The sequence below is a fragment of the Coregonus lavaretus genome (genome assembly GCF_964263955.1).
Source record: "Coregonus lavaretus genome assembly, chromosome: 7".
Lineage (NCBI taxonomy): Eukaryota > Metazoa > Chordata > Actinopteri > Salmoniformes > Salmonidae > Coregonus > Coregonus lavaretus.
In genome coordinates this window covers 12,845,271-12,872,578 of record NC_139994.1, presented here as the reverse complement: position 1 = coordinate 12,872,578, position 27,308 = coordinate 12,845,271, and the positions used below count along the sequence as shown (strand labels likewise).

The 27,308-nt window shown below is 43.6% G+C and overlaps 1 protein-coding gene across 1 annotated transcript in view; it reads left to right on the top strand.

Moving 5' to 3' along the window:
* The window catches only part of LOC311132780 (CUB and sushi domain-containing protein 3-like), a gene marked incomplete at its 3' end in the record, with an annotated part of 471,294 nt that overhangs the window by 284,806 nt on the left and 159,180 nt on the right, over nt 1-27,308 (top strand). Inside the window, 7 exon segments of the mRNA XM_084166101.1 lie at nt 519-645; nt 6,109-6,311; nt 6,762-6,953; nt 8,119-8,257; nt 11,525-11,712; nt 12,099-12,293; nt 12,677-12,793. Coding sequence (XP_084022227.1) covers nt 519-645; nt 6,109-6,311; nt 6,762-6,953; nt 8,119-8,257; nt 11,525-11,712; nt 12,099-12,293; nt 12,677-12,793 — 1,161 coding nt within the window.

The window sequence follows — 27,308 nt, the reverse complement described above, 5'->3', positions numbered from 1 at the left end:
ATTTATTGGGTAGCCAGGTGCACACTCCAACACTCAGACATCATTTAGAATCATTTAAAAAGTACATTATTTTCTTTAGGATTTTAATGGAGTAAAAGTAAAAGTTGTCAAAAATATAAATAATAAAGTTGAAGTACAGATACCCCAAAAAACTACTTAAGTAGTACTTTAAAGTAATTATACTTAAGTATTTTACACCACTGGTTATTGATTTATTGCGATGATTCACACGGCTCAGCTTCACATTCTCAAGAGGCGCAGTAGGACTTGTTCTTTGCCAGCCACCCACTAATTATTTCCCCTCAGCTGTGTACGTGTGTGTACATGTGTGTTTGTGTACGTGCATGTGTGCATGTTCTTGTATGTGTGAGTAAGTGTGCATACATGCGCGTTTTGAATGTGTCTCTGCAAAACTCAGCTGTGATGCCCTTTTACAATATCTCCTTCAATGTATCTCCATAGCAACAGATACATGTATATATTGTTTTGATTCTTATTTAAATTTTTTCTCCTTATAGCTGAATGTGGAGGAAAGTTCACAGGCGAGTCGTCTGGACGCATCCTGTCCCCTGGATACCCGTTCCCTTACGACAACAACCTCCGTTGTACCTGGATTATCGAGGTGGACTCTGGCAACATCGTTAGGTACTGATCAATTAGTATTTATCAAGTATCCTCCTTTTCAAGTATTCTCCTATCATGTCTCGTCTCTGTGCATTTCAGCAGCCAAGCCAAGGCCAACTCTTGTAATATCTGTCTAACAAAAATACAAGGCTACAGCTCTCTGTCTCATACACACACACACACACACACACACACGCACACACACACGCACACACACACTGATAGTTGCTCAGGATAAAGGTGTCTGCTACATTACTTTGATGTAAATGTGAATCCACTTTCATGGCTTTGATAGAGCGAGCATCCAGGTAAGAAGGCAGACATTCTCCAGTGCACCAGTACCCTGTTTTACACTATTAGAAACAAAAAACTATGTTTTAAGTGAGAAGTAAGCATTGATCTAAAGCCGAAAAATAAATGAAATGTACATGATCACCACAATGTCACCCATGCTCTACCAAGGTTTTCCAGCACACAGCTTTGACCTACTACAGTAGCTATGTTGGTATATTGTACTTCAAACAATGTGTAGGCAGGTTGCTTAGGATTCAAACCTCAAACAGCCTAATTCATACTCTTAGAGAAGGTGCTCCCACAATAATATGATTTGTACTGCATAAAAGGTAACGTATTGCATTCTTCCCACCCCACACTAAGACATTATCCCATTCCACTACTTTTTCAAGCTTTGCTTTTATACTTATAAGACCATCAGGCTTGATTGAGTGAGCTGTTTTGTCTTGTAGTAATTTATGTGGTACCTGCCGGTTGTTCTTTGCCGTTTAAATTGTAATTTATTTAAATCTTTATTTTAGCAATATATGTCACTGAGAAAAATATATATTTCATAATCCCATTCTTTTTTGGTCAGTAGGTGTGCAACATAACAGCAGGTGGTGGTGTGTTGGACACAGTCACTCATATAGAGGGAGAGGTCTATAGAATCTGTCTGCATTCCTGATTTCTGTAACTATTAGATCAACTGTGTAACATTGGCATAATGTCAAAACCACTTGTTTTGCAAACATGGTCCTGTTTTATCAATTGCTGTGCTGACCCATTCTTGTTCATTACCTCTGTCAAATTAATGTGTAGCTGAAAGTTATGTTTCTATTTGTATTTATTTTTGCAGTAAAGATGGTGACACACATTTAGGCCTACAATAGGCCTATATCTAAAACACAGGAGGTTGGTGGCACCTTAATTGGGGAGAACGGGCTCGTGGTAATGAGTGGAGCGGAGTAAATGGAATGGTATCAAATACGTCAAACACATGGTTTCCAGGTGTTTGATGCCATTCCATTTGCTATGTTCCGGCCATTATTATGTGCCATTCTCACCTCAGCAGCCTCCTGTGATCTAAAAATACATACAGCCTAATGATAGAGACACATTATTTGAATAGCAGGACAGTGTAAAGTCCATTATCCCTCTGAAGAGTATGAATTCGGCTGTTTGAGAAGGTTTGAATCCTAAGCAACCTGCCTACACATTGTTTGAAGTACAATAGACCAACATAGCTACTGTAGTAGGTCAAAGCTGTGTGCTGAAAAAGCATGGGTGAAGTAGGCATTGTGGTGCTCATGTGAATTTCCTTTCTTTTCGGCTTTAGACCAATGCCTACTTCTCACTTCAAATATACACAGGAAGGTGATTATAATTCAACATAACACAGCAGTAAAAGTAAATTAGCCTATCTCAGAGATAAAAAGAGAGAGAGTGAAAGTCTGACAGGAGATCCTCTCAGAGCAGAGACAAAGCCTTATGTTCAAGCACACAGAAATACAACAAGTAGAACAGATTGGACTTGGTGCTTCAATGGGAATGTTGGCCAGAAAAACGAGAAACATAAATAGAATTGTTTATTGTCCTTGCAAAAGTCTAAATTGTACATTTTAAAGCTTCCCTGAAATGGGAGCAAGAAAGGAATCTGTGTATGATATTTTTCAATTGGAATGCAGTTCTATTCATTCCACAGCTACATTGATTGTACAAAACATTAGAAACACACTTTCCATGACATAGACTGACCAGGTGAATCCAGGTGAATCCAGGTGAAAGCTATGATCTCTTATTGATGTCACTTGTTAAATCCACTTCAATCAGATGAAGGGGAGGAGACAGGTTCAAGAAGGATTTTTAAGCCTTGAGACAATTGAGACATGGATTGTGTATGTGTGCCATTCAGAGGGTGAATGGACAAGACAGAAGATTTAAGTGCCTTTGAACGGAGTATGGTAGTAGGTACCAGGCGCACCGTTTTGAGTGTGTCAAGAACTGCAACGCTGCTAAACAGTTTCCCCTGTGTATCAAGAATGGTCCACAACCCAAAGGACATCCAGCCAACTTGACACAACTGTGGAAAGAATTGGAGTCAACATGGGCCAGCATCCCTGTGGAACACTTTCGACACCTTGTAGTGTCCATGCCCCAACAAATTGAGGCTGTTCTGAGGGCAAAAGTGGGTGCAACTCAATATTAGGAAGGTGTTCCTAATGTTTTGAACACTCAGTGTATACTACTACTACAGTTCGCTCCCTTTTTGTCGCGGGCTTCCAGGCATTTACTCATTCATCAACATGGACGTCGGCATGAAGACTGTGTGGCTTGTTGGACATTCGTGGATCCACTGGTTGGAGAAGTGTGCCAGGAAAGTCGGGAAGCATCACAACCTCTCCCTTGACTACTGTCACATTACATGGCTCGGAGAGCGAGGAATGAAGTGGGGCAAACTGCTTCATGTTCTGCGCCAGCAGATGGCCTGTGCTGCTGCTCCCCCTGACATCATAGTCATCCACCTTGGTAGAAACTAATTGGGACACACAAAGGGGACAGCCCTTGTGTGTCAGATGCAAACTGATTTGGAGGTAGTCATCCGAATATTCCCCGGGACAACGATGTTCTACTCTGACATAGCGCGGAGTTGGATGTTCCAATGGTAGGAGGACATCAACAAGCGCATAAAGATGGCCCAGTGCTCTGTCACCCAGCTGATTTTTTTATTTCTCCGTGGCAGGCGCATCCTCACAATCCGCCACTCTGCCATAAAGCACTGTGTCCCTGGGCAGTACTGTAGGGATGGCGTGTATCTCACAGATGAGGGCAATGTCCTCTTCCTTGAGAGTCTGAGTGCTGGTCTCTCCTCCGTTCTAGCAAGTTGCACACAGTAGTACACACCACCACACTCACTGCCACTTGCCTGCCTCTCCACGAACCCAAAGGCTCTTTTAATACATAAAAATGTGTGTGTGTGTGTGTCGGGAGGAGGCTGTCAAAACTATCAACTAAATAATGGTCAAAATGTATCCTCCGGGGGGCCAACCCACAATCTTCAGATCCACAGGCAGTAACTCTAACCACTACCCTATGAATCCTTTTCTTAAAACATTGACTATGACAGACCATTTAAATGGACAGTCTGGAAGCGTTTGTTCCAAAATGATTTTGTTCATTCACTCAGTACTGATTGAATGTTTATTTATCTTGCTTGGTTCAAATACAATAGTCTAAAACAGTTGATTTGTTGAAAACAGACTCATTTAATCATGTAGCTAACCAAGTTAGCAAGCATGTCATTTTCTTTTGACTGCGCACAGCAGGTCGCACAACTTAAGCAAGCAGAGAGGGGGTTCGATTAATCTATCCCGGGGTACACCGGGTTATGGCCCGTCAAGTCATCGGGCGAAAGCGAGGAGGAAAGGCAGATCGTGTTTTTATCAAAAGCAATCACTGTTGCATGTGAAAACACAGAATCCTACTCATTACTACACGTGCTTAATTACCTCACTTTTGTTTTGCGCCGACTTCGCCGTCAGACAGAGCGGGATACCTACCTAGCTAATCAAAATATCTGTTTGCATTTATTGATTAACCTCAGCTTGAAAACCACCATATAGCTAATTATCTACAGTAGCCTAGGTTTGTTCACATAGACTTCTTATGACTAGCATTATGGTGCAAGCAGCTGTGTTGTTGCGGAGCAACTGACCCTGTGTTAGAACTCTGAGCTTCAGCTAAAAATGATGTTCCCATCGTCAGAAATGCTGCAAAAAGTTAGCACATTGTTGGTTCTTAATGGGCCGAAATGAGCACTTGAGAGCAATAAATTATAAATGTAATCAAAACTGTTGCCCCTACAAACGTATTCATTCCAAAAGGTGGCAAGTCTAATGGCCACTTTATGGACACTAGTGTCTCGTTCTTATCTGACGCCTAGATATTGAGCTAGGTCTGGGAAAAATCTTTCATTTTTTTCTAAAACTAATGAACGGCTCATGACGAGAGGCGGGGATTGTGTTTGTACCTCCAATCAAGTTGATTTGCCAAGTTTAATCGACATTGGTGTCATATTGGCTTAGATATGATGGTGAATTTAACATTGAACTTTAATCGATCCCTACTATAGTGACCGGCGCGACTATAATAGTGACGATCTGAGCGGCCATTCCAGCACGGATACAGGAGTACAGGGGTACAGGAGAGGCGGTCGATGTCCCTCTGTCCTCTCTCCTGTCTAGTCTACAGATGCCAGGTCCCTCTTTGTTTTCTGCTTGTCCTGCACATCTACGACCACAGGTCTGGACAGACTAATGAGACTCAAATGCTCAATCATAGACTCAATTATTAGTGTTCCATGGAGCCGGAATGGTGTAACCTTGGAGGCAAACAATTTGTTCTGTTCCAACTCCCAGTGGCACACCTCGTTTGAAATCATATTTTTATTCATGACTTTCTTTATTTTCTTCCACTGGTGTCTTGATCGGCACTGTCTGCTGAATGATGATGTGAAAGGAGTGTTATGACCACGTGCACCAATTACCTGCCAGGTTTTCTGACTTATAGCTCGTTGCTCGTAGCTTGATGTCTCTACGACATCATTATGCCTAGATAGACACCTCAGTTTTGCATCACAACAGCACTTTTCCATGAACAAAAAAAGGAAGTTGGGCTTTCAGCTGAGTGCTTGCATTTTCTTAAAAAGGAATATCATAAAACCATGGAAGAAGTATACACAAACCCTCAGATTTAGAACATACGGTATTGCTATCAATGCAGAACAAACTGTGTTTGTATGAGGAAACAGTTGTGTTGGTGTAACACATTCAGTGATTTGACTTGATTTAAACCCTTTTTGTCCATGAGGAGCAAAGGTCATCCACAAATTATCTCCACGCACTGTGTTTTGGCAAATTTCTCAAGTTCTTTCCATGAGTATTGCAATTGTAACATCTCTGTTATTACTCTGTTATTCTATGATTTATTGCAAGTAATTTACTGCAGCCTAGGGTTGCAGTACTTTCCAAAAATTGGTAGGTTTTCCAGAAATCCTGGATGGAGGATTCCAGATTTACTGCTTATTCCCTCCTGACTCCAGGAATTTTCCAACTGGGATCTCTGGAAAACCTAGGATTTTATGGAAAGTTACAGGAAGTTTGCAACCCTGCTGTAGCCTACATGACAATTTTCCTCCTCCTAATTTCTCAGCCTGCAGTTCCTGGCCTTCGACACAGAGGCATCCCATGACATCCTCAAGGTGTGGGACGGCCCTCCTGAGAATGAGATGTCCCTGAGGGAGGTGTCTGGCTCTCTGCTCCCTGAGGGGATCCACAGCACCCTCAACCTGGTCACTATCCAGTTTGAGACTGACTTCTACATCAGCAAGTCTGGCTTCGCTATCGAATTCTCAAGTGAGTAGTCTGTTTGTGAAAAGTCTTTGAAGTTTGTATCTTCAAAAGCAATTAACTCTCAGTTTTAGATTCATAAAGTCTAACACGAAAGAGTGTACAGTGGGTTATTGTGTGAGTGTTTTTTTTAGGCTACTGTTTGCAAAACTCTTTGAAGTTTATAGCTTCAAAAGTGATGTTCTTCTCTGTGTCAGTTTTACTGTGTCAGTTTCAGTCCATGAGTTAGATTGTACATGTTTGGGTTACCCGCTAAAAATGTGGTATTGTATGTGTTTGACTCTGTGATGGAAAACGTCACTCATTGTATTATCTGGGGACTTTATTTAACTCGACACTTAAAAACAGACATACAAACTGTTTAGCTGTTATATATGACACACTATCAACCTACTGTTAACATAACACCTGTCTGCATAGACTCACTTGATTCCCTCCCTGCGTTGTGACCGGCAGGTTCGGTGGCCACAGCCTGCAGAGACCCAGGTGTACCCATGAACGGCAGTCGTAACGGGGACGGGCGAGAGCCAGGTGACACTGTCACCATTCTCTGTGATCCCGGGTATGAGCTCCAGGGAGAGATGAAGATTACCTGTATCCAGGTGGAGAACCGTTACTACTGGCAACCCAGCCCTCCTGTCTGCATAGGTGAGTGCTTTAATTACAGATAGGATTAGGAGTTTTTCCTGAGCACATCACCTGACCAGGAAAGGACCCTTGGCTCTAGTTATAGCTTTGTATTGAGGTGGTAGTAACAGGTGGAGCCTGGGGTTTGTATTGAGGTGAGTAGTAGCAGGTGGAGCCTGGGGTTTGTATTGAGGTGGTAGTAACAGGTGGAGCCTGGGGTTTGTATTGAGGTGGTAGTAACAGGTGGAGCCTTGGGTTTGTATTGAGGTGAGTAGTAGCAGGTGGAGCCTGGGGTTTGTATTGAGGTGGTAGTAACAGGTGGAGCCTGGGGTTTGTATTGAGGTGGTAGTAACAGGTGGAGCTTGGGATTTGTATTGAGGTGGTAGTAACAGGTGGAGCCTTGGATTTGTATTGAGGTGGTAGTAACAGGTGGAGCCTGGATATTCCACTGACCACTATATGTGAGCTGAGCAGGGAAAAACTCTTGGCTGTCATTATGGCCTTCTGTTGAGGTGAGTGCTTATAGGTAGATCCAGAAGTTTTCCCCTCTCTAACCTAACTTCCTCTCAGTAGTTGAGTCCCATCTAAAGGAGCTGTAACAAGAAAAGAGCTTTGGGACAACTATCACATAGCAGCCCATTGGTGTTGCAGAGAGACTTAGATCTGTCAACCCAGCCCAGGCTCCTAGCCTGCTAATTAACATATTGTATCCCTGAGTGTTGCCAGAACCTAGCGCCAAGCAGCACTTGAGCTCTAAAGCCAATGAGATGACTGACTGTCATTGCTCTCCAACAATTTTGAACAAGGCAAGCCATTAATGAATATAAAATTATTGGACACAGAGCTGAAGATCCCTCTCACTTTTCAGAGACGGCATACTTATAAGAAGTACCTTGACAAAACCTCAAGGATTTTTGTGGCTTATAACGTCTGTGTGGAGAATTTGATATCTCAAAACTCAATGCATCAGTTACCGTTATGGTTGCAAAATCCCCAGGTTTTCCAGAAATCCTGGTTGGAAATTTCCAAATTTCCTGCATATTCCCTGCTGATTCCAGGAGTCCAGGAGACCATTAAATGTCCACAGAATAGCATGCAGTTTTCTGACTACAGTATAACAGAGACAGTTCATGGAAAGAGTGTCAGAGTTAGTATATATTTAATATGCTCACTTCTTCTCTTTCAGCCCCTTGTGGAGGAAACTTGACTGGATCCAACGGCTTCATCCTGTCTCCCAACTTCCCCCATCCTTACCCCCACAGCAAGGATTGTGATTGGCTAATAGCTGTCAACTCGGACTACGTCCTATCGCTGGCCTTCATCAGGTAACATGGCAGCCTATTAGGTGCTAATAGGTGCTAGTTTTCTCCAAAGTGATTAAGGCCTACTCTCCCTATCAGTTCCACTGAATGCACACATGCACGCAAGGTGGACATGAATGGGAATTTTGTCACAATCACATTGAGGGGTGTGAGGTGAATATACAACGGTCTCTGCTAACTGCTATCACTGTTATATTAAGATGCAATTCATGTCTTCAGCGGGTAATTAGCTTCCCTAGCTGGATTTCCTTGCTTTGTCAGTAATGAACCCAAGTTGACCTTTCTCAGCTCCCCACTTTTAAGGTGCTTTATCAAGACATCCTGGCCCTCGTTGACTGATGCAGCCAATTAATAGAAGAAAAAGGGAAGAACTTAATGTGCTTCACACCTAAATAGTACCGTTAATTGCGTCCATTTTTCATTCAACCTTTGGTGGCGGCGAGGCTTGAGCAGACGCAGGGGCCGTCCATGACAGACAGGGGCTAAAGGTCAAAACGGGGTAAAGTTTGACTGCCGATAGGCTACACAGTGTGGTGTATAGCTGACAGACATTACCGCTGCTGCCACCCTCTAAGTTAAACCTCTAACTTAAAGCTGTGAGATGAGGCCTCCCCCTGCCTTTCCCCTACCATCAGCTAGCTCCTCCTGCTCCTGGCTGCATCAAAGGGTGATGTACGTACCTGTCCGTTGGCAGCCCGCCCTGTGCCAGACATGAGGCTGTGGAATCCTAATCAGGAAGCTGTGTGTGTGTGTGTGTGTGTGTGTGTGTGTGTGTGTGTGTGTGTGTGTGTGTGTGTGAGAGAGAGAGAGAGAGAGAGAGAGATTGTGAACAAAATAAATAAAGGGAGAGAGAGAGAGAGAGAGATTGTGAATGAAAGAAAGAAAGAAAGGGAGAGAGAAATTGTGAACGAAAGAAAGAAAGGGAGGGGGGGAGGTGAGTTAACGGTACCATCTCTGCTGGTGCTCAGGGTGTGAATTCCAAGGCTACTGTACGTTGGCTGCTTTCTCCCTCTCTCTCTCTCTCTCTCTCTCTCTCTCTCTCTCTCTCCCCCTCTCTCTCTCTCTCTCTCTCTCTCCCTCTCTCTCTCTCTCTCTCCCTCTCTCCCTCCCTCCCTATCTCTCTTTCCCTCTCTCTACTGCAGCGGTGACATTGAGATAATGAAGCAGAATATTGAGCTCCAGAACATGGAATGATGCTTTATCCACACACAGCACTCTCTCATTCTCTTGTTCTCTCTCCCTCTCTCCCTCAGTCTCTCTCACTCTCTCTCTCAGTATCAGTCTCTCTCTCCCTCTCCCTCTCCCTCTCCCTCTCCCTCTCCCTCTCCCTCTCCCTCTCCCTCTCCCTCTCCCTCTCCTAATTTTTCCAGGCCTCTCCATAATGAATATGTATGCCTCACGACCAGGGACATCCTTTTACTTAACATCACGCTGTAGTAGACAAAGTAGCTGTTTCCAACCTGTTTGTCACAATCAAAATGATACTGTCTGATAATGTATAGTATATTGCTGTATTCATTAGCCTTGGTATTAGAAGAGTCATGTTTTATATTCGAGCTGAAAGCAAGCCACTGCAGTGATGATGGCACAGCAGTTTTCAAGCGACCAGTATCAGGCAGCCATTTTGGTTCCACCAGTTAGACAGTTTCATCTGGTATGTAATGTGAGCTTTGCTCTCTTCTCATTTGAATGGTCCTATCCCCCAAAACAATGGAGTAAATAACACAGTACAGTGGAAAAGTGGCTATTGACAGTGGTACAGGCCCTCAAGCAGGGTTCTCTAATGAAAAGCCTTTTGTTCCGTTCCGTCTCACAGACGACCATTACTAACACTATTCTCCCCCCAAAAAGACAACCACATGAAATATGTTCCCAATGAAAATAGAGAAAATGAATAATAATATATTGTAAAAAAGTGACCCAGCACCGAGCCCTTGGGGACACCCTTTGTAACTGCAGCAGAGTAATATTATATAGTAAAAAGTGACCCATTGCATTGGCAAGGTGGCAAATTTAGATTTCATTGTCATTGTCACCAAATTGGGTATTATCTTTGCCGCATATTCATTAGCTACCAAGATAATTGGTTGAGTGACAGCTCCAGAGGCTAAGCTAAAAAACGATCTGAACAGATCTGGTTATCAACATTTAATTACTTTATTAATATGGTATAGAGCTGGAGTTTTTGTCTCCATGTTTGGATTTCTATTATCTTACAATGAGCCCTTAGCTTTAGATACAGGCTCATTGAAGTGTGGCAATATCACTTAGCATACTCTTTCAGAAATATTAAAAAAGAAAAAACACCTCCAAATCTCTCTTATGTAAATGAACTTCCCTGATACAGAAACTGCACACACACACACACACACACACACACACACACACACACACACACACACACACATACACACCCACAAACACACCCACACGCACACGCACACACTCATTCTCGGAAATGCAGAGCATGGGAGAGAAGCTGTTGGTAGACGACCTTTTGTGATGAGGTTGCAGCTCAACAGGATAAGTGCCTCATCTTTGACTATACCAAAGCAATTACACTCCCCGGGTATTTATAGATGCTAGCGTCCTTAGCGTTAGCGTTTTCCCACAGCAGAGATAAGGGAAATTAATGGAGCGCTAGCAACCGCTAACTGAAAAAAAGGGGGATATCATCATGTTGTCTGGCTCCCCAGCTGAGACCCATAGAGAGGAGAGGTTACGGATGATCTGAGGAATCTATTCATTAGCGTCTGTGGCATTGGGTAGACACAGGCATCTGAGGCATCTGCCACTGTGTGTCAACGTGTGAATAGTGGGGCCTTTTGAGTGTTGTTGCTAACCTCCCACCTCGACCGCCCACACGAGGCCATGAAAGCAGACAGTCGTTTCTAGTGTGTCATCTCTGCCTATTACTGTATACAGATGTATTGAAACCCAAACAAGTTCAGCAGAAAGAGAGAGAGATCATTTTTCTAACACGCTCCTCTAGATATGGTATGGTGGGGGAATTGAATGGAGTCTTTCATCTAATTTGTCTCTTTCTTTCTCTCTCTTTCTCTCTCTTTCTCTCTCTCTCTCTCTCTCTCTCTCTCTCTCTCTCTCTCTCTCTCTCTCTCTCTCTCTCTCTCTCTCTCTCTCTCTCTCTCTCTCTCTCTCTCTCTCTCTCTCTCTCTCTCTCTCTCTCTCTCTCTCTCTCTCTCTCTCTCTCTCTCTCTCTCTCTCTCTCTCTCTCTCTCTCTCTCTCTCTCTCTCTATCCCTCCCTCTAGTTTCAGCATTGAGCCCAACTATGACTTCCTGTATATCTATGATGGCCCGGACAGCAACAGCCCTCTGATTGGTAGCTTTCAGGACAGCAAGCTTCCGGAGAGGATCGAGAGCAGCTCCAACACCATGCACCTGGCCTTCCGCAGCGACGGCTCTGTCAGCTACACCGGTTTCCACCTAGAATACAAAGGTAGTAGGACAGCGGGAAGGAAGTTTCTCATAGATTCCTACTAGATTTAGGTTTTCTTTTAGAGGGAGGTTTCTGCTTAGCTGTATAATGTGGTTCCTATACCAAAGTCAGAAATGTGCATTGTTTCCTTTCATTTTTTTGTACGCGCAGAATGTTTAATGAGAATCCAAATGCTTTCTGTCCACAGTATTCTGTAAGTAGGGGTGGATCCAATGTTTTAGCATTTGAATAATGAGTTAAACTCTCCTCTACATCTTTCAACATGAAACTCCCTCACTGCCTGTGTTACCTGTTTGCATCTCCTGTTCACACTATTGTTAAAGGTTATTTGTGATATACAGTATATACTGTATGTGTCTATATATATATATCTTTCCCCTCTTTAGCCAAGCTGCGTGAGTCGTGCTTTGATCCAGGCAGTGTGATGAATGGGACCAGGCTGGGCAGCGACTACAAGCTGGGTTCCACCGTGACGTTTTACTGCGAGTCGGGCTACGTTCTCCAGGGCTACTCCACGCTCACCTGCATCATGGGGGACGACGGCAGGCCCGGCTGGAACAGGGTGCTGCCCAGCTGTCAAGGTACATACCTACCTGTTGAAGCTAGAGAAAAGCCATTAGATATGGTCATAGCAGTGTACTAACGTAAAGAAATCTGTTAGGATGTATACTGAACTGGAAGAAAAATCCAATAAAACTATTTGTGGGGAAAAATAAGGGGAAAAAAGGATTGACCAAAGGTTGTAGTAGCCACTGTAAAACAATCAATATGACTTACAGCACACATGTAAGCACACGGAAGATAACCGTAAGACTAGACCGCTAAGCTGTTTGTGTGTTCCATCCTGGTTGTTTCTGGACAGACGTCGCCTGGTCAATGTATTGACTAAATGTGAGCTAGATGCTCCTTCAGAGGATACAGTAGATGTTGAGCGGTGCTCTGTGTATCTGTTTGTGTTCCCCAGCACCGTGTGGGAGTCGTTCCACAGGCTCAGACGGCACGGTGCTGTCTCCTAACTTCCCCCGCAACTACACCTCAGGACACAGCTGTGTGTACGCCATCTCCGTGCCACGAGAGTTCGGTAAGTACACACAGTTATTCTACAATGTAGAAAATAGTAAAAATAAAGAAAAACCCTTGAATGAGTAGGTGTTCTAAAACTTTTTACCGGTAGGGTATGTAAATGTGATATAAACGTTTTTTTTTTTATATACATTTGATAACATTTCTAAAAACCAATTTTTGCTTTATCTTTATGGGTTATTGTGTGTAGATTGATGAGTGGAAAAAACACTTTAATACATTTCAGAATAAGGCTGTAACATAACAAAATGTAGAAAAAGTAAAAGGGTCTGAATACTTTCCGAATACACTGTATGCTGGAGGTCTTTCATAAAAGACAGATTTTGCTGCCATCTCCGTGCCACCTAAGTTCGGTAAGGACACATACAGTATAAACTTAAACTTCGACACCTTTGGTGTGAAATAAGATCGATGTGGTGTGAATTCATGACAGTCTATGAACGTTTTTTTTTAAAACAAAAGATGGACTTCACTGAAAATACTGTAGCAGCCTTCTTTGCTTCATAGCAGACTTCAATTTCATGTGTTTTTAAAGCAAACGAAGATGTTGAAAAAGTTCGACACATCCATCATCGCTTTGGTATTTCTTTGCCATTTAATCTTGATATTAGGCCACGATTAGATGGCATTGGCTGCTGCTGTATAAATATTTTTGTATTCTTTATCCCATTTCATTCTTTCATCAGTATAGCCCCTCAGAGGTTGCTATAAAAAAAAACTTCAGAGCGGATGAATTAGATGTGTCCTACTTTACTAGGATTCACTGTAAGTTGAGCAGGGTCAGAAACAGCAAAGTGGTGCTCACTTGTAACTAAGAAACAAGCCGGCGATTTGCTGCGACGTACAGTTTTAAAAAGCTTTTTAATGGCGTAAGGACTTGTCTTTACATCAGGTGCATGTGATCTGTCTGTCTTCAACTAAATCTGTCTGTCTTCAACTAAAGTCTGTATTTTTTTAGATATTTTTTTTTATAGCTCCAAGGGTCCTAAAATTCTAAATCAAATGGCTAAATGATGCATCGTATAACCATCTTAAAACAATTTCAAATGTTAGCTAGATTTTGTGATCTAAGGGCTTAGACCTACAGGTAACAACAACAAATGTTATTTAACAAATATTTATCTCACTGTTACTCTTGGGGACTATTTTAAGCTTCACCACCATTAGTTTATTAATGTGTTTTAAAGCTGATTGTTTGAAAGAAAAGAGTTGATTATGTATGCCAGACACAATACAGATATAACTCCGGTTGCTCAGTAGAGTTTTGCTCAGATGGGAAGGATTGGTGTGAGGATTACTCCTCTAGCACTGATCCACATTTCTATCTGTCCGTGTGACCCAGTCCTGTCAGTCCTCTAACTCTGAGTTCACAATACTGCTCTCTCAAACCCAGAGATATCCATTTAAAAGGAGTGCATTTGTTCTCTAAAGCCGGATCCAAAAAGCCTGGCTGTTTTTTGGTGTGGATTTGCTCAAAGGGGATTGACTCTTCGACAGCCCTTCTAAACACTCACTTGGTACTGCTATCTGTTGTCTCTGGCTCTAACTGTTATACATGTCTATATCCATGGCAATAGAACGCATTGCGTGTATTTATAGCCTTTGTGTTATAGCCTTTGTGTGTGTGTGTGTGTGTGTGTGTGTGTGTGTGTGTGTGTGTGTGTGTGTGTGTGTGTGTGTGTGTGTGTGTGTGTGTGTGTGTGTGTGTGTGTGTGTGTGTGTGTGTGTGTGTGTGTGTGTGTGTGTGTGCGTGCACACGTGTGCCCATGTGTGTCCTATTAACCCGATACCTCCTAAGTATAGTTATAATGTAATGAATATCAGTCACTTAATATGATATGATTAAGACATTGGACTTGAAACCATCAGGCTTAGTAAACAATGTGGAGGATAATTGATCGCTGGCTACAATTGTCAGAATGTGCTCTAATCACTATATTAAAATATGCAAGCATTTTCTGTCACAAACTAGATAGCATATCTCCGTCACATGGACTTTGGGGGTAGAAATATCTGAAGATGAGGTTATCTGAAATGTGCCAGTAGTATGAGCGGTAGTAAGCCTATTCTAGCTCCTGGGTTAGGCCCAAGTGAAGACTGTAAAGCTTCAGGTTCTCTTCTCAAATGGCAAAACACAAATACAATTCACCTGAACAAGATCAATAGAGACATAAATAGATTGGATACGGAGAAGTTTGTTCACAAGATGGAGGTTTGCCTTTCTGTGTAATGCATGACCAACTGGGAGCCAACAGGGAGCTAACAGGGAGCTAACAGGTAGCCAACGTTCAGTGATTTCATTGGATTTTCATCTGAAGGTAATAGGTATCATGGATATAAACATAAACAGTAATCTTAGACAGCGTCTTTTGTGCGCCGCGGCATTATCTGCCATTAGTTTAGATTGACCTGATCTTTGATCACTGTGAGCAGCACATTCTGGACATAAATCACTCGTAGAACATCAGTAGCAAGGGACCACAACACACACACACACACACACACACACACACACACACACACACACACACACACACATACACACACACATATACACACACAGAGACACGTATACACACACTTCCATGAATGCACGCACAAACATGCACACACACACACACACAGACACATACACAGATGTATACACACACATCCACGAGCGTACACACATATACACACACACAGACAAACAGATGCAGGCTTCGCTATTTGTCGTTCCCTCTGACAAACAATGTTAACGGTGGGAAGGCTGATTTGTCATTTCACTAGCGCAGCAGGAAAACTGGTTGCAATAATGAAGTCATTGCAACCAGCTTAGTCGTCTGGGAGAGTAGCTCAAGTTTTTGCTAGCATCGGTCCATTTTTGAGCAACAACTGCACAGTACATTTGTAGTATCTCTTCATGATATGAAATCCTAGATCAGCATTCCTACTCTGATGATGGCTCAGACTCAGAGCTAGGCTTTCTAAGGTAAAGTGTTAATCCTATGGGTTCACTACTCTAAATGTCAGTGTTTATATGTGGAGTGATGTGTCAGTGACTCAACAGGGGCCTTCGGATGTTCAGGAATGGAACTTAGACTGTTCTATTGCACCTAGACAGCAGTGGAGGCTCCTCAGAGGAGGAAGGGGAGGACCATCCTCCTCAGTGTATTTGATAAAAATAGAAATAGTGAAACATAAAAAAAGTTATCCTTTTTAGATACAACTATAATATATTCACGTCACCAAATAATTGATTAAAACACACTGTTTTGCAATGAAGGTCTACAGAAGCCCTAGAAGCACTCTGTAGGGTAGCACCATGGTGTAGCCGGAGGACAGCTAGTTTCTGTCCTTTTCTGGGTACATTGACTTCAATACAAAACCTAGGAGGCTCATGGTTCTCACTCCCTTCCATACACTTACACAATAATTAGGACAACCTCCGGAAGACGTCCTCCAACCTATCAGAGCTCTTGCAGCATACCACCCCGCATCCCACTGCTGGCTTGCCTCTGAAGCTAAGCAGGGTTGGTCCTGCTCAGTCCCTGGATGGGAGACCAGATGCTGCTTGAAGTTGTGTTGAACGGCCAGTAGGAGGCACTTTTTCCTCTGGTCAAAAAATAATAAATATCCCAATGCCTCAGGGCAGTGATTGGGGACATTTCCCTGTGTAGGGTACTGTCTTTCGGATGGGATGTTAAACGGGTGTCCTGACTCTCCGTGGTCACTAAAGATCCCATGGCACTTATCGTAAGAGTAGCGGTGTTAACCCCGGTGTCCTGGCTAAATTCCAAATCTGGTCCTCATACCATCATGGCCACCTAATCATCCCCAGCTTCAGATTGGCTTATTTATCCGCCCTCCTCTTCCCTGTAACTATTCCCCAGGTCGTTGCTGTAAATGAGAATGTGTGCTCAGTCAACTTACCTGGTAAAATAAGGATTAACAAAAAAAATATATATATATATATAAATAAATGGACTGACATATTGTCCACCCAATCAAAGGATCAGAGAATTAATCTAGTACTACAAGTGTAAGCTACAGCTAGCTAGCACTGCAGTGCATACAATGTGGTGGGTAGTTGACTGAAAGCGAGAGAAAGACAATTGTTGAAAAATTTTGAACAAATACATTTCTTCCAAAATTATGAAGCCAGAGCGAGAGAGAGCTAGCTATATTTCATAGTATATATTTTTTCACTTTCACTTACTTAGCTAGCATCAAATGCAGTTAGCTAGATTAACCTACTCAAACACCCGGCTCAAACAGAGAGGGTTTGTTAGCTATGTTATCTAGCTGGCTATGCCTATCCAACACTGGAAATCTTCCAAGTCAAGGTAAGCTTTTGGTTTTATTAATTTATTGCCACTGGGGCCCACCGGTGTAGCTACTAAACTGCTTGCTGACTGTACACTGTACTGCATGACTGTAGCAGGTTTACTAATGTGTTAGTTCTAGTAGCTATGTTGATTATGACATGACAACGATGTAGGCTGTGTGTAGGTCCCCTGTAGCTCAGTTGGTAGAGCATGGCACTTGCAACGCCAGGGTTGTGGGTTCGTTTCCCACAGGGGGCCAGTATGAAAATGTATGCACTCACTAACTGTAAGTCGCTCTGGATAAGAGCGTCTGCTAAATGACTAAAATGTCAAATGTAGCGGTTAGCGGACATGATATGAAAGTTTGGCTTGGAAAGTTTTTTTCACCTGGTCACAGACAGCTGATGTGTTGGGCACCGAAGTCCACAAGTGAATGGAAAAATAAAATAAAATAATAATAATATGCCATTTAGCAGACGCTTTTATCCAAAGCGACTTACAGTCATGCGTGCATACATTTTTGTGTATGGGTGGTCCCGGGGATCGAACCCACTACCTTGGCGTTACAAGCGCCGTGCTCTACCAGCTAGATATGAGAAGGAAAGCGCGTAGATGTCACGACCTGGCTCTGGGGACTCTTATATGTTAAGCCAGGGTGTGGATTTTCTATGTGTTATTTTCTATGTTTTGTTCTAGTTCATGTATTTCTATGTTGGCCAGGGTGGTTCCCAATCAGAGGCAGCTGTTGCTTGTTGTCTCTGATTGGGGACCATACTTAGGCAGCCTGTTTGGCACTGTTTATTGTGGGATCTTGTTCCGTAAGGTTTGTTTTGGTGTATAACCTAGGACTTCACGTATCGTTTGGTTTGTTGTTTGTTCGTGTGTGTTAAGTACATTAGTTAATAAAGATGTACGCTTACCACGCTGCGCCTTGGTCCGCTTCATCTAACGACGATAAAGACAGAAGATCCCACCAAAAGAGGACCAAGCAGCGTGTCCAGGAGCAAATGCCAGAGGTTACGTTAGTAGATGTCCTCCTCGGTTGGGGGAAAATCACGGAGGAGGAGGCCGTCCGTTACCGGAGGGCGATGTATGAAAATGCCCAGGCAGGAGAGGAGAAACGGCGCCAACCGTGCCGACGACGGACACCCGAGAGGCAACCCCAAGACATTTTTTTGGGGGGGCACACGGCGTGGACGACGGGGCAGCAGGAGGCAGCGACAGGGCGTATCTGCAGACTAGGAGAGGAGGCCACCAGGTTACGGGGGCTATTGGTCCAGAGGGAGCAGGAGTTAATTGGTCAGAGGGAGGAGCTACAGGAGGCGTTAAGGGAGAAGGAGAGTGTAGAGGCACGGCGAGAGGAACTGAGTAGGCAGCAGAGGGAGCGGAGGTTTATGAGGAAACCCAATCCCGCTCCTCGCACCAAGCAAGTGGTGTGTGTCACCAGTCCGGTCCAGCCCGTTCCTGATCCCCGCACTAAGGCAGTGGTGCGTGTTCCCAGTACGACTCGACCCATTCCTGCTTCCCGCACAAGGCCAGTGGTGTGTGTTCCCAGTACCGTCCGGCCCGTTCCTGCTCCCCGCACTAAGTTAGTGGTGCGTGTTCCCAGTACGGCCCGACCCGTTCCTGCTCCTCGCACTAAGCCAGTGGTGCGTGTTCCCAGTCCGGCCCGGCCCGTTCCTGCTCCCCGCACCAGGCTTATGGTGCGTGTTCCCAGTCCAGCCCGGCCTGTTCCTGCTCCCCGCACCAAGGCAATGGTGCGTGTTCCCAGTCCAGCCCGGCCTGTTCCTGCTCCCCGCACCAAGCCAATGGGCGTGTTCCCAGTCCAGCCCGGTCTGTTCCTGCTCCCCGCACCAAGCCAATGGTGCGTGTTCCCAGTCCAGCCCGGCCTGTTCCTGCTCCCCGCACCAAGCCAGTGGTGCGCGTCGCCAGCCCGGTCCGGCCTGTTCCTGCTCCCCGCACCAAGCCCATGGTGCGTGTTCCCAATCCAGCCCGGCCTGTTCCTGCTCCCCGCACCAAGCCAGTGGTGCGCGTCGCCAGCCCGGTCCGGCCTGTTCCTGCTCCCCGAACCAAGCCAGTGGCCAGAGCAATCCACTCCACCGATGTCCAGTCCAGCTCCGGCCAGCGGGGCCAGACCAGACCAGGGGTGCTACGGGGGGGTAGAGAGAGAGTGGTGGTCACACCCGGAGCCGGATCCGCCTCTGAGGCGGAATGCCCACCCGGCCCCTACCCTCTTGTGTTTGGTTGGCGCGGTCGCAGTCCGCCTTTGGGGGGGGGGTACTGTCACGCCCTGGCTCTGGGGACTCTTATATGTTGAGCCATGGTGTGGATTTTCAATGTGTTATTTTCTATATTTTGTTCTAGTTCATGTATTTCTATGTTGGCCAGGGTGGTTCCCAATCAGAGGCAGCTGTTGCTTGTTGTCTCTGATTGGGGACATACTTAGGCAGCCTGTTTGGCACTGTTTATTGTGGGATCTTGTTCCGTAAGGTTTGTTTTTTTGTATAACCTAGGACTTCACGTATCGTTTGGTTTGTTGTTTGTTCGTGTGTGTTAAGTATGTTAATTAATAAAGATGTACGCTTACCACGCTGCGCCTTGGTCCGTCACTTCCTTGAACGATTATGACAGTAGATAGATGCGAGAAGAAATTATATATACAACAAGCTGTTTGTATGTGGCTGCTATGAAAGTGAACTGTGTTTGCGTTAAATGGAAGCAAATGGAACGAAACGGGGATAAACGTACCTGAATTTGTCCAATAGAAACTCTCGTTTGCAACTGTTGGATTAATGATTACACCCTAAATCAGCTAGATGCATGCAAGAGTGTGAAAGGCGATATTGATTGTGTCACTGTCTGTCACCTTGATTACTCAGAATTATTTCGGCCTGTGCACCTACATTGTAAACTTTCATTCATAGGCTAGGTTGTAGAAAATTCGAGCATCATGTAGTAGCCTAAACCTATCGATGTTACATTGAGCTGGGTGAATGGAATATGAATGACAGTCATCCGATATGCTGTAATAGAAATAAGGCCATGTTCATTAAAAAAATTATCATCCTCCCTCATCTTAAACGGCACCGACCGCCACTGCTAGACACACAACACACGCATGTTCCATTGGTTACAGCTGTAGCGACATGCCATAGTCTCCTCACAGTCTGTGCACACCGGCCCACGCACACACACATATATGCATACATACACATACACATACACATTCACACACACTCTGGCACTGTTAACTAGTGACAACCCTACTTTGTGAACTACTAGTGCCATTTAGAATGGGTTAGCCTAGGCCCCCCATACTCAACTGGCGGACCGGATCAGGACCCAGAACGGGTTCAATACGGATTGCAGGTCCCGGAAAAAAAAGTATATATATATATATATATATATATACAGTACCAGTCAAAGGTTTGGACACACCTACTCATTCAAGGGTTTTTCTTTATTTTTACTATTTTCTACATTGTAGAATAATAGTGAAGACATCAAAACTATGAAATAACACATATGGAACCATGTAGTAACCAAAAAAGTGTTAAACAAATCAAAAAATATTTTATATTTTAGAGTCTTCAAAGTAGCCACCCTTTGCCTTGATGACAGCTTTGCACTCTCTGGAATGAGTATGTGTGTCCAAACGTTTGACTGGTACTGTATATATATATATATATAAATATATTATTGTTGTCTTTTTTTACTCGGCCATGCTTCGAACCCTGGTAGCATATAAACACACATAAGACATGGAAGAATGCGTAGAATTTGAGGAAATGAGCTTTAAAACGGCAACAACAAAAAATATCTGCCAACAAGAGGGGTGTGAACAGTTTGGGGTCACATGGGTTGCAAGGTCGGGGTTTATGTGACCTTCTCAAATAGCCAAGCCTGTCTCTAACCTTTTTAACCCGTCTTTCCTCTTTGGGGAGGTTCCCATTGCTTGGAAGGCATCCATGGTGCGTCCTTTATTTAAAGGGGGAGATCAAGCTGATCCTAACTGATCCTTCTATTTTGCCCTGTTTATCAAAAGTGTTGGAAAAACTGACTGGCTTTCTTGATGTCTATAGTATTCTCTCTGGTATGCAATCTGGTTTCCGCTCAGGTTATGGATGTGTCACTGCAAACTTAAAGGTCTTAAATGATGTCACCATTGCCCTTGATTCTAAGCAATGTTGTGCTGCTTCTATGTGCAATTTCTATTGACTTGGCCAAAGCTTTTGATACGGTAGACCATTCCATCCTTGTCGGCCAGCTAAGGAGTATTGGTGTCTCTGAGGGGTCTTTGGCCTGGTTTGCTAACTACCTCTCTCAAAGAGTGCCATGTATAAAGTCAGAACATCTGCTATCTCAGCCACTGCCTGTCACCAAGGGAGTACCCCAAGGCTCGATCCTAGGCCCCACGCTCTTCTCCATTTATGATCTACAATATAGCTCAGGCAGTAGGAAGCTCTGTCATCCATTTATATGCAGATGATACAGTCTTATACTCAGCTGGCCCCTCCCCTGGATTTTGTGTTAAACGCTCTACAACAAAGCTTTCTTAGTGTCCAACAAGCTTTCTCTGCCCTTAACCTTATTCTGAACACCTCCAAAACAAAGGGAATGTGGTTTGGTAAGAAGAATGCCCCTCTCCCCACCGGTGTGATTACTACCTCTGAGGGTTTAGAGCTTGAGGTAGTCACCTCATACAAGTACTTGGGAGTATGGCTAGACAGTACACTGTCCTTCTCTCAGCACATATCAAAGCTGCAGGCTAAGGTTAAATCTAGACTTGGTTTCCTCTATCGTAATCGCTCCTCTTTCACTCCAGCTGCCAAACTAACCCTGATTCAGATGACCATCCTACCCATGCTAGATTACGGAGACGTAATTTATAGATTGGCAGGTAAGGGTGCTCTCGAGCGGCTAGATATTCTTTACCATTCGGCCATCAGATTTGCCACCAATGTTCCTTAAAGGACACATCACTGCACTCTATACTCCTCTGTAAACTGGTCATCACTGGTTGATGCTAATTCACAAAACCCTCTTAGGCCTCACTCCCCCCTATCTGAGATACCTACTGCAGCCCTCATCCTCCACATACAATACCCGTTCTGCCAGTCACATTCTGTTAAAGGTCCCCAAAGCACACACATCCCTGGGTCGCTCCTCTATCCAGTTCGCTGGAGCTAGAGACTGGAACGAGCTGCAAAAAACACTCAAACTGGACGGTTATCTCTATCTCTTCATTCAAAGACTCAATCATGGTTGTGGCTGCTTCGCGTGATGTATTGTTGCCCTTTGTGCTGTTGTCTCTGCCCAATAATGTTTGTGCCATATCTTGTGTTGCTGCCATGTTGTTTTCATGTTGGGTTGCTACCTTGCTGTGTTGTTGTGTGTTGCTGCCATGCTATGTTGTTGTCTTAGAACTGTCTTTGTGTAGTGTTGTGTTGTCTCTCTTGTTGTGATGTGTGTTTGGTCCTATATTTACATATATTTATTTTTTCAATCCCAGCCCCCGTCCCCGCAGGAGGTCTTTTGCCTTTTGGTAGGCCGTCACTGTAAATAAGAATTTGTTCTTAACTGACTTGCCTAGTTAAATAAAGGAAGAAAAAAAAAGATATATATGTAGTACTTCAGTACCCCTGGCCTAGGCTGTAGCCCTCCTAAATATAGACAGGTTCCAGAAAATATGCAAAAACATTCGTTTGATAAAGACAAAGATCGTATTTTCATCAGAATCATTAACCTGTTAAACTCTGAGCGTTTGTTATGGGCCCTGTACAGGACCCTGTGAGTTTTGGGGGTCCCCCATAAAAAATAATTATATTCAGAAAATAGAAAGTGACATATCATTTGAAAGCTACAGGTCTTGTCTTTTTGCAAACTCAAATCTAACTGCTAGAAAATCCCCAATAAAGGCCATAACGTATGTAATGTAGGTCAAACATTTAGTATGCATGGAAAGGGTACACCCTGATGGTCATTGTAAAGCAATGCATTTCCTTCTCCATCCACATTACCTTGGATGCATCCTCCACATGACCCGTTTAGCTAGCTCACCATTTACAATAGGAAAAGTGAATGGTAAAATAAGTTTGAGGTGTCTTCACCTGTCTGTGTCTTCTTTAAAAATGAAAACAAATAATAACTTGAAAGCGCTGATTGCTAAGGTCATTTTAAGATGTCAGGCTTGAAAATCCGTTCAACCATTAAGGCATAGTGACTCACTCACAACCAAACCAGACACAACTGGTTTCACGTGGCAAAGAGACGTCATGTGATCGCCTACTGCTATCTAGTAGACAAACTGGGAATCAGACAGAGCATACAGTATATCTACATCATGGGATAGGTAGAGACTTCAGCTTTCTCCTCATATGTCTATCATTCCTGTAAGACAAAACATGAAGGTATGGCACGTTGCGCAAGCCCTGCACTTTTAAACTGGCTGTGTGCCACTGGGAATGTCTAGAGTGCCACCATTAGGTAAAGATCTGAGAATTCCTTTTGGAACAGTAATTGGTGACATATTTCATCTCAAACTTTCAAATGTCTTATTCCCCAACATGGGGACAATTTTATCGGGTTCTGTAGTAGTCACAAACACCTTTATCTGAATCCCATAGTTCTTACCTTTCTAACAGTACTAAGCATGTGTTTGTATGACATCGTTTTCAAACCGAAATGTACTTTAGGAGGGTAGTATACAATATTATGCGTTGTTTAGAAAATGTCACCAGAGGGCATCAGAGTTTAACAGGCCTACTCACCAAACAGATGTCGTGGCCATAATTCATCCCCATGCAGTGTCCAATGTGGATATGTTAATCCATTTTGAAAATTCCAAAGAACAGAATAAACTAAATCAAACGTCTGTATATCGAAAGGAAGACCGGTTTTGGTTTGTAACCCTGAAAAATGTGTCTTTCAACTCGCCAAATTGAGCCACATTTCAAATTAGCAGACAAGACGCGAAATGCACATCACTTTTGTTCTATTTTATTCTGTTATATTGCATCTTGTTTTTTACTATAAAATAGGTGTGTCTTGACTGTGATAAGGGCTCGCGAAATAAGAGCGTCTTGTCTGCTAAATTAACAAACAAGGCTATGCCATTGCACAGCCATAGGCTTCTACAAGCAAGTGCCACACTGCTGAGGTTACTACCTTTTTGATATACACTGCTCAAAAAAATTAAGGGAACACTTAAACAACACATCCTAGATCTGAATGAATGAAATGATATTATTAAATACTTTTTTCTTTACATAGTTGAATGTGCTGACAACAAAATCACACAAAAATTATCAATGGAAATCAAATGTATCAACCCATGGAGGTCTGGATTTGGAGTCACCCTCAAAATTAAAGTGGAAAACCACACTACAGGCTGATCCAACTTTGATGTAATGTCCTTAAAACAAGTCAAAATGAGGCTCAGTAGTGTGTGTGGCCTCCACGTGCCTGTATGACCTCCCTACAACGCCTGGGCATGCTCCTGATGAGGTGGCGGATGGTCTCCTGAGGGATCTCCTCCCAGACCTGGACTAAAGCATCCGCCAACTCCTGGACAGTCTGTGGTGCAACGTGGCGTTGGTGGATGGAGCGAGACATGATGTCCCAGATGTACTCAATTGGATTCAGGTCTGTGGACAAACCCCACCTGTGGACGTCGGGCCCTCATACCACCCTCATGGAGTCTGTTTCTGACCGTTTGAGCAGACACATGCACATTTGTGGCCTGCTGGAGGTCATTTTGCAGGGCTCTGGCAGTGCTCCTCCTGCTCCTCCTTGCACAAAGGCGGAGGTAGCGGTCCTGCTGCTGGGTTGTTGCCCTCCTACGGCCTCCTCCACATCTCCTGATGTACTGGCCTGTCTCCTGGTAGCGCCTCCATGCTCTGGACACTACGCTGACAGACACAGCAAACCTTCTTGCCACAGCTCGCATTGATGTGCCATCCTGGATGAGCTGCACTACCTGAGCCACTTGTGTGGGTTGTAGACTCCGTCTCATGCTACCACTAGAGTGAAAGCACCGCCAGCATTCAAAAGTGACCAAAACATCAGCCAGGAAGCATAGGAACTGAGAAGTGGTCTGTGGTCACCACCTGCAGAACCACTTCTTTATTGGGGGTGTTTTGCTAATTGCCTATAATTTCCACCTGTTGTCTATTCCATTTGCACAACAGCATGTGAAATTTATTGTCAATCAGTGTTGCTTCCTAAGTGGACAGTTTGATTTCACAGAAGTGTGATTGACTTGGAGTTACATTGTGTTGTTTAAGTGTTCCCTTTATTTTTTTGAGCAGTGTATTTTGTTCAACGATATAATATAAAAAGTTGATATTACAGTTTCAATAAATGAATCTTAAATGGCACTTTTTTTTTATTGACTGAATATGTATGAGGCAATTTAGCAATTAGGATTCGTTATCTGAAATGGTTATGAAAAATGTGGCATTGTTGCGCACTTTTGGCATATAGATAAATTAACTTTTTTTTTTTGTGCTGGCCTTGTGTTCTAAAAATAGCTTCTTCTTTTTTGGGGTGGAGTACTCGAGTACTCAAAAAGAAATCATGCAAGTACTCGAACAGTCCAAAAAGGTCAAATGCCCATCCCTACCACTCACCCATTCATTCATTTCCCCCGAAACCAGAGCCAACACTGTTAAAGAATGCACTGCTCTGCAGCAATTTTTTTATGTTTCATTATTCTGTCACAAAGAATGACAGCAGCAATATTTCAGACAATGACAGGTTTGGTCTAGCAGATGATTAATGTAGAAGGAGAGAGAGCAGAGAGTGAAAGCGCACCTCTCCCCTCCTCTCTCTCTCTCTTTCTGTCTTTCTCTCTCACCCCTTTCTGCCCGTATAAATCACCTGCAGACATTTGTCTTTTTCTTTGTTTCATAATGTTTGTTGGTCTATCACCTTTTTCTCTCACTCATTCAAGTTTCATTCATTTCATTAATTCGACTCATTCATTCCAGTTAAGTGTCCATTATTCTGGTGTTAAAGGTCAATTGATTTGGATTAAACATGTGAATAAACAACCCGGGGGGTGCATTATTCGCAATTAGCATCAAATATAATAATAATATATAATATACTACATTGACATTTACAGTCCCACCAACAGTAGACGACTGCAATGCCAGGCAGCAGAACACACACACAAAACAAACACGCACGAAAGCACACACTTCCACCACATGATTACTACTGCTGTTGCTAGAGGGATTATTTCATCTTTATGTTTTTTTACTGATGGGCTGTCTGCCATCATCTCCAGCCCTTTTATGGCTAATAAGGGAAAGGGAAAACCTAGTCAGTTGCACAACTGAGTGCATTCAACCGAAATGTGTCTCCTGCATTTAAGCCTGAATCAGAGAGGTGCAGGGGGCTGCCTTAATCGACATCCACATTATCGGTACCAGGGGAGCAGTTGTTGTTGGGAATTAACTGCCTTGCTCAAGGGCAGAACGGCAGATTTTTCCACCTTGCCGGCTCGGGGATTCGAAATAGTGACCTTTCGTTTACAGCTGTCTAGTTATTGCATAATGGAGCTGATGTGCCTGTTTGTTAAAAGAAAGCAACATTAACCCATGGCATTAAACTATTGAACTTTTCATATATTTATGCATTCTACTATTGTGTTATGCCATTGTTGACTCTATGTGCACCAAGGGCTTGAGAGAGAGAGAGAGAGAGAGAGAGAGAGAGAGAGAGAGAGAGAGAGAGAGAGAGAGAGAGAGAGAGAGAGAGAGAGAGAGAGAGAGAGAGAGAGAGAGAGAGAGAGAGAGAGAGGCTTGGGTGGTTTTGTTTCTCCTTCTCTCGTTGCTTGGTGCCTGTAGTTGACCTTTGCTTTGATGTGATGGCGAGGAGATTGAGAGCTTTTTGTCCCGCTTTTACTCCTCTCTCATACGTTCAGAAACAAATTCTGATGTTTATCAGGTTTTCCATTCATAGCGGAGTGCTTTATTGTGGAGTGATAAACAGTATCTCTCTATGTCTCTCTTTTGTTCTCTCTTTCTCTCTCTCTCGCTTTCTCTCTCTTTTTTTCTTTCTTTCTTTCTTTTTCTTCTTTCTTTCTTTCTTTCTTTCTTTCTTTCTTTCTTTCTTTCTTTCTTTCTTTCTTTCTTTCTTTCTCTCTTCTCCTCCTCTCTCTCCTCCTCTCTCTCTTCTTCTCTCTCTCTCTCCTCTCTC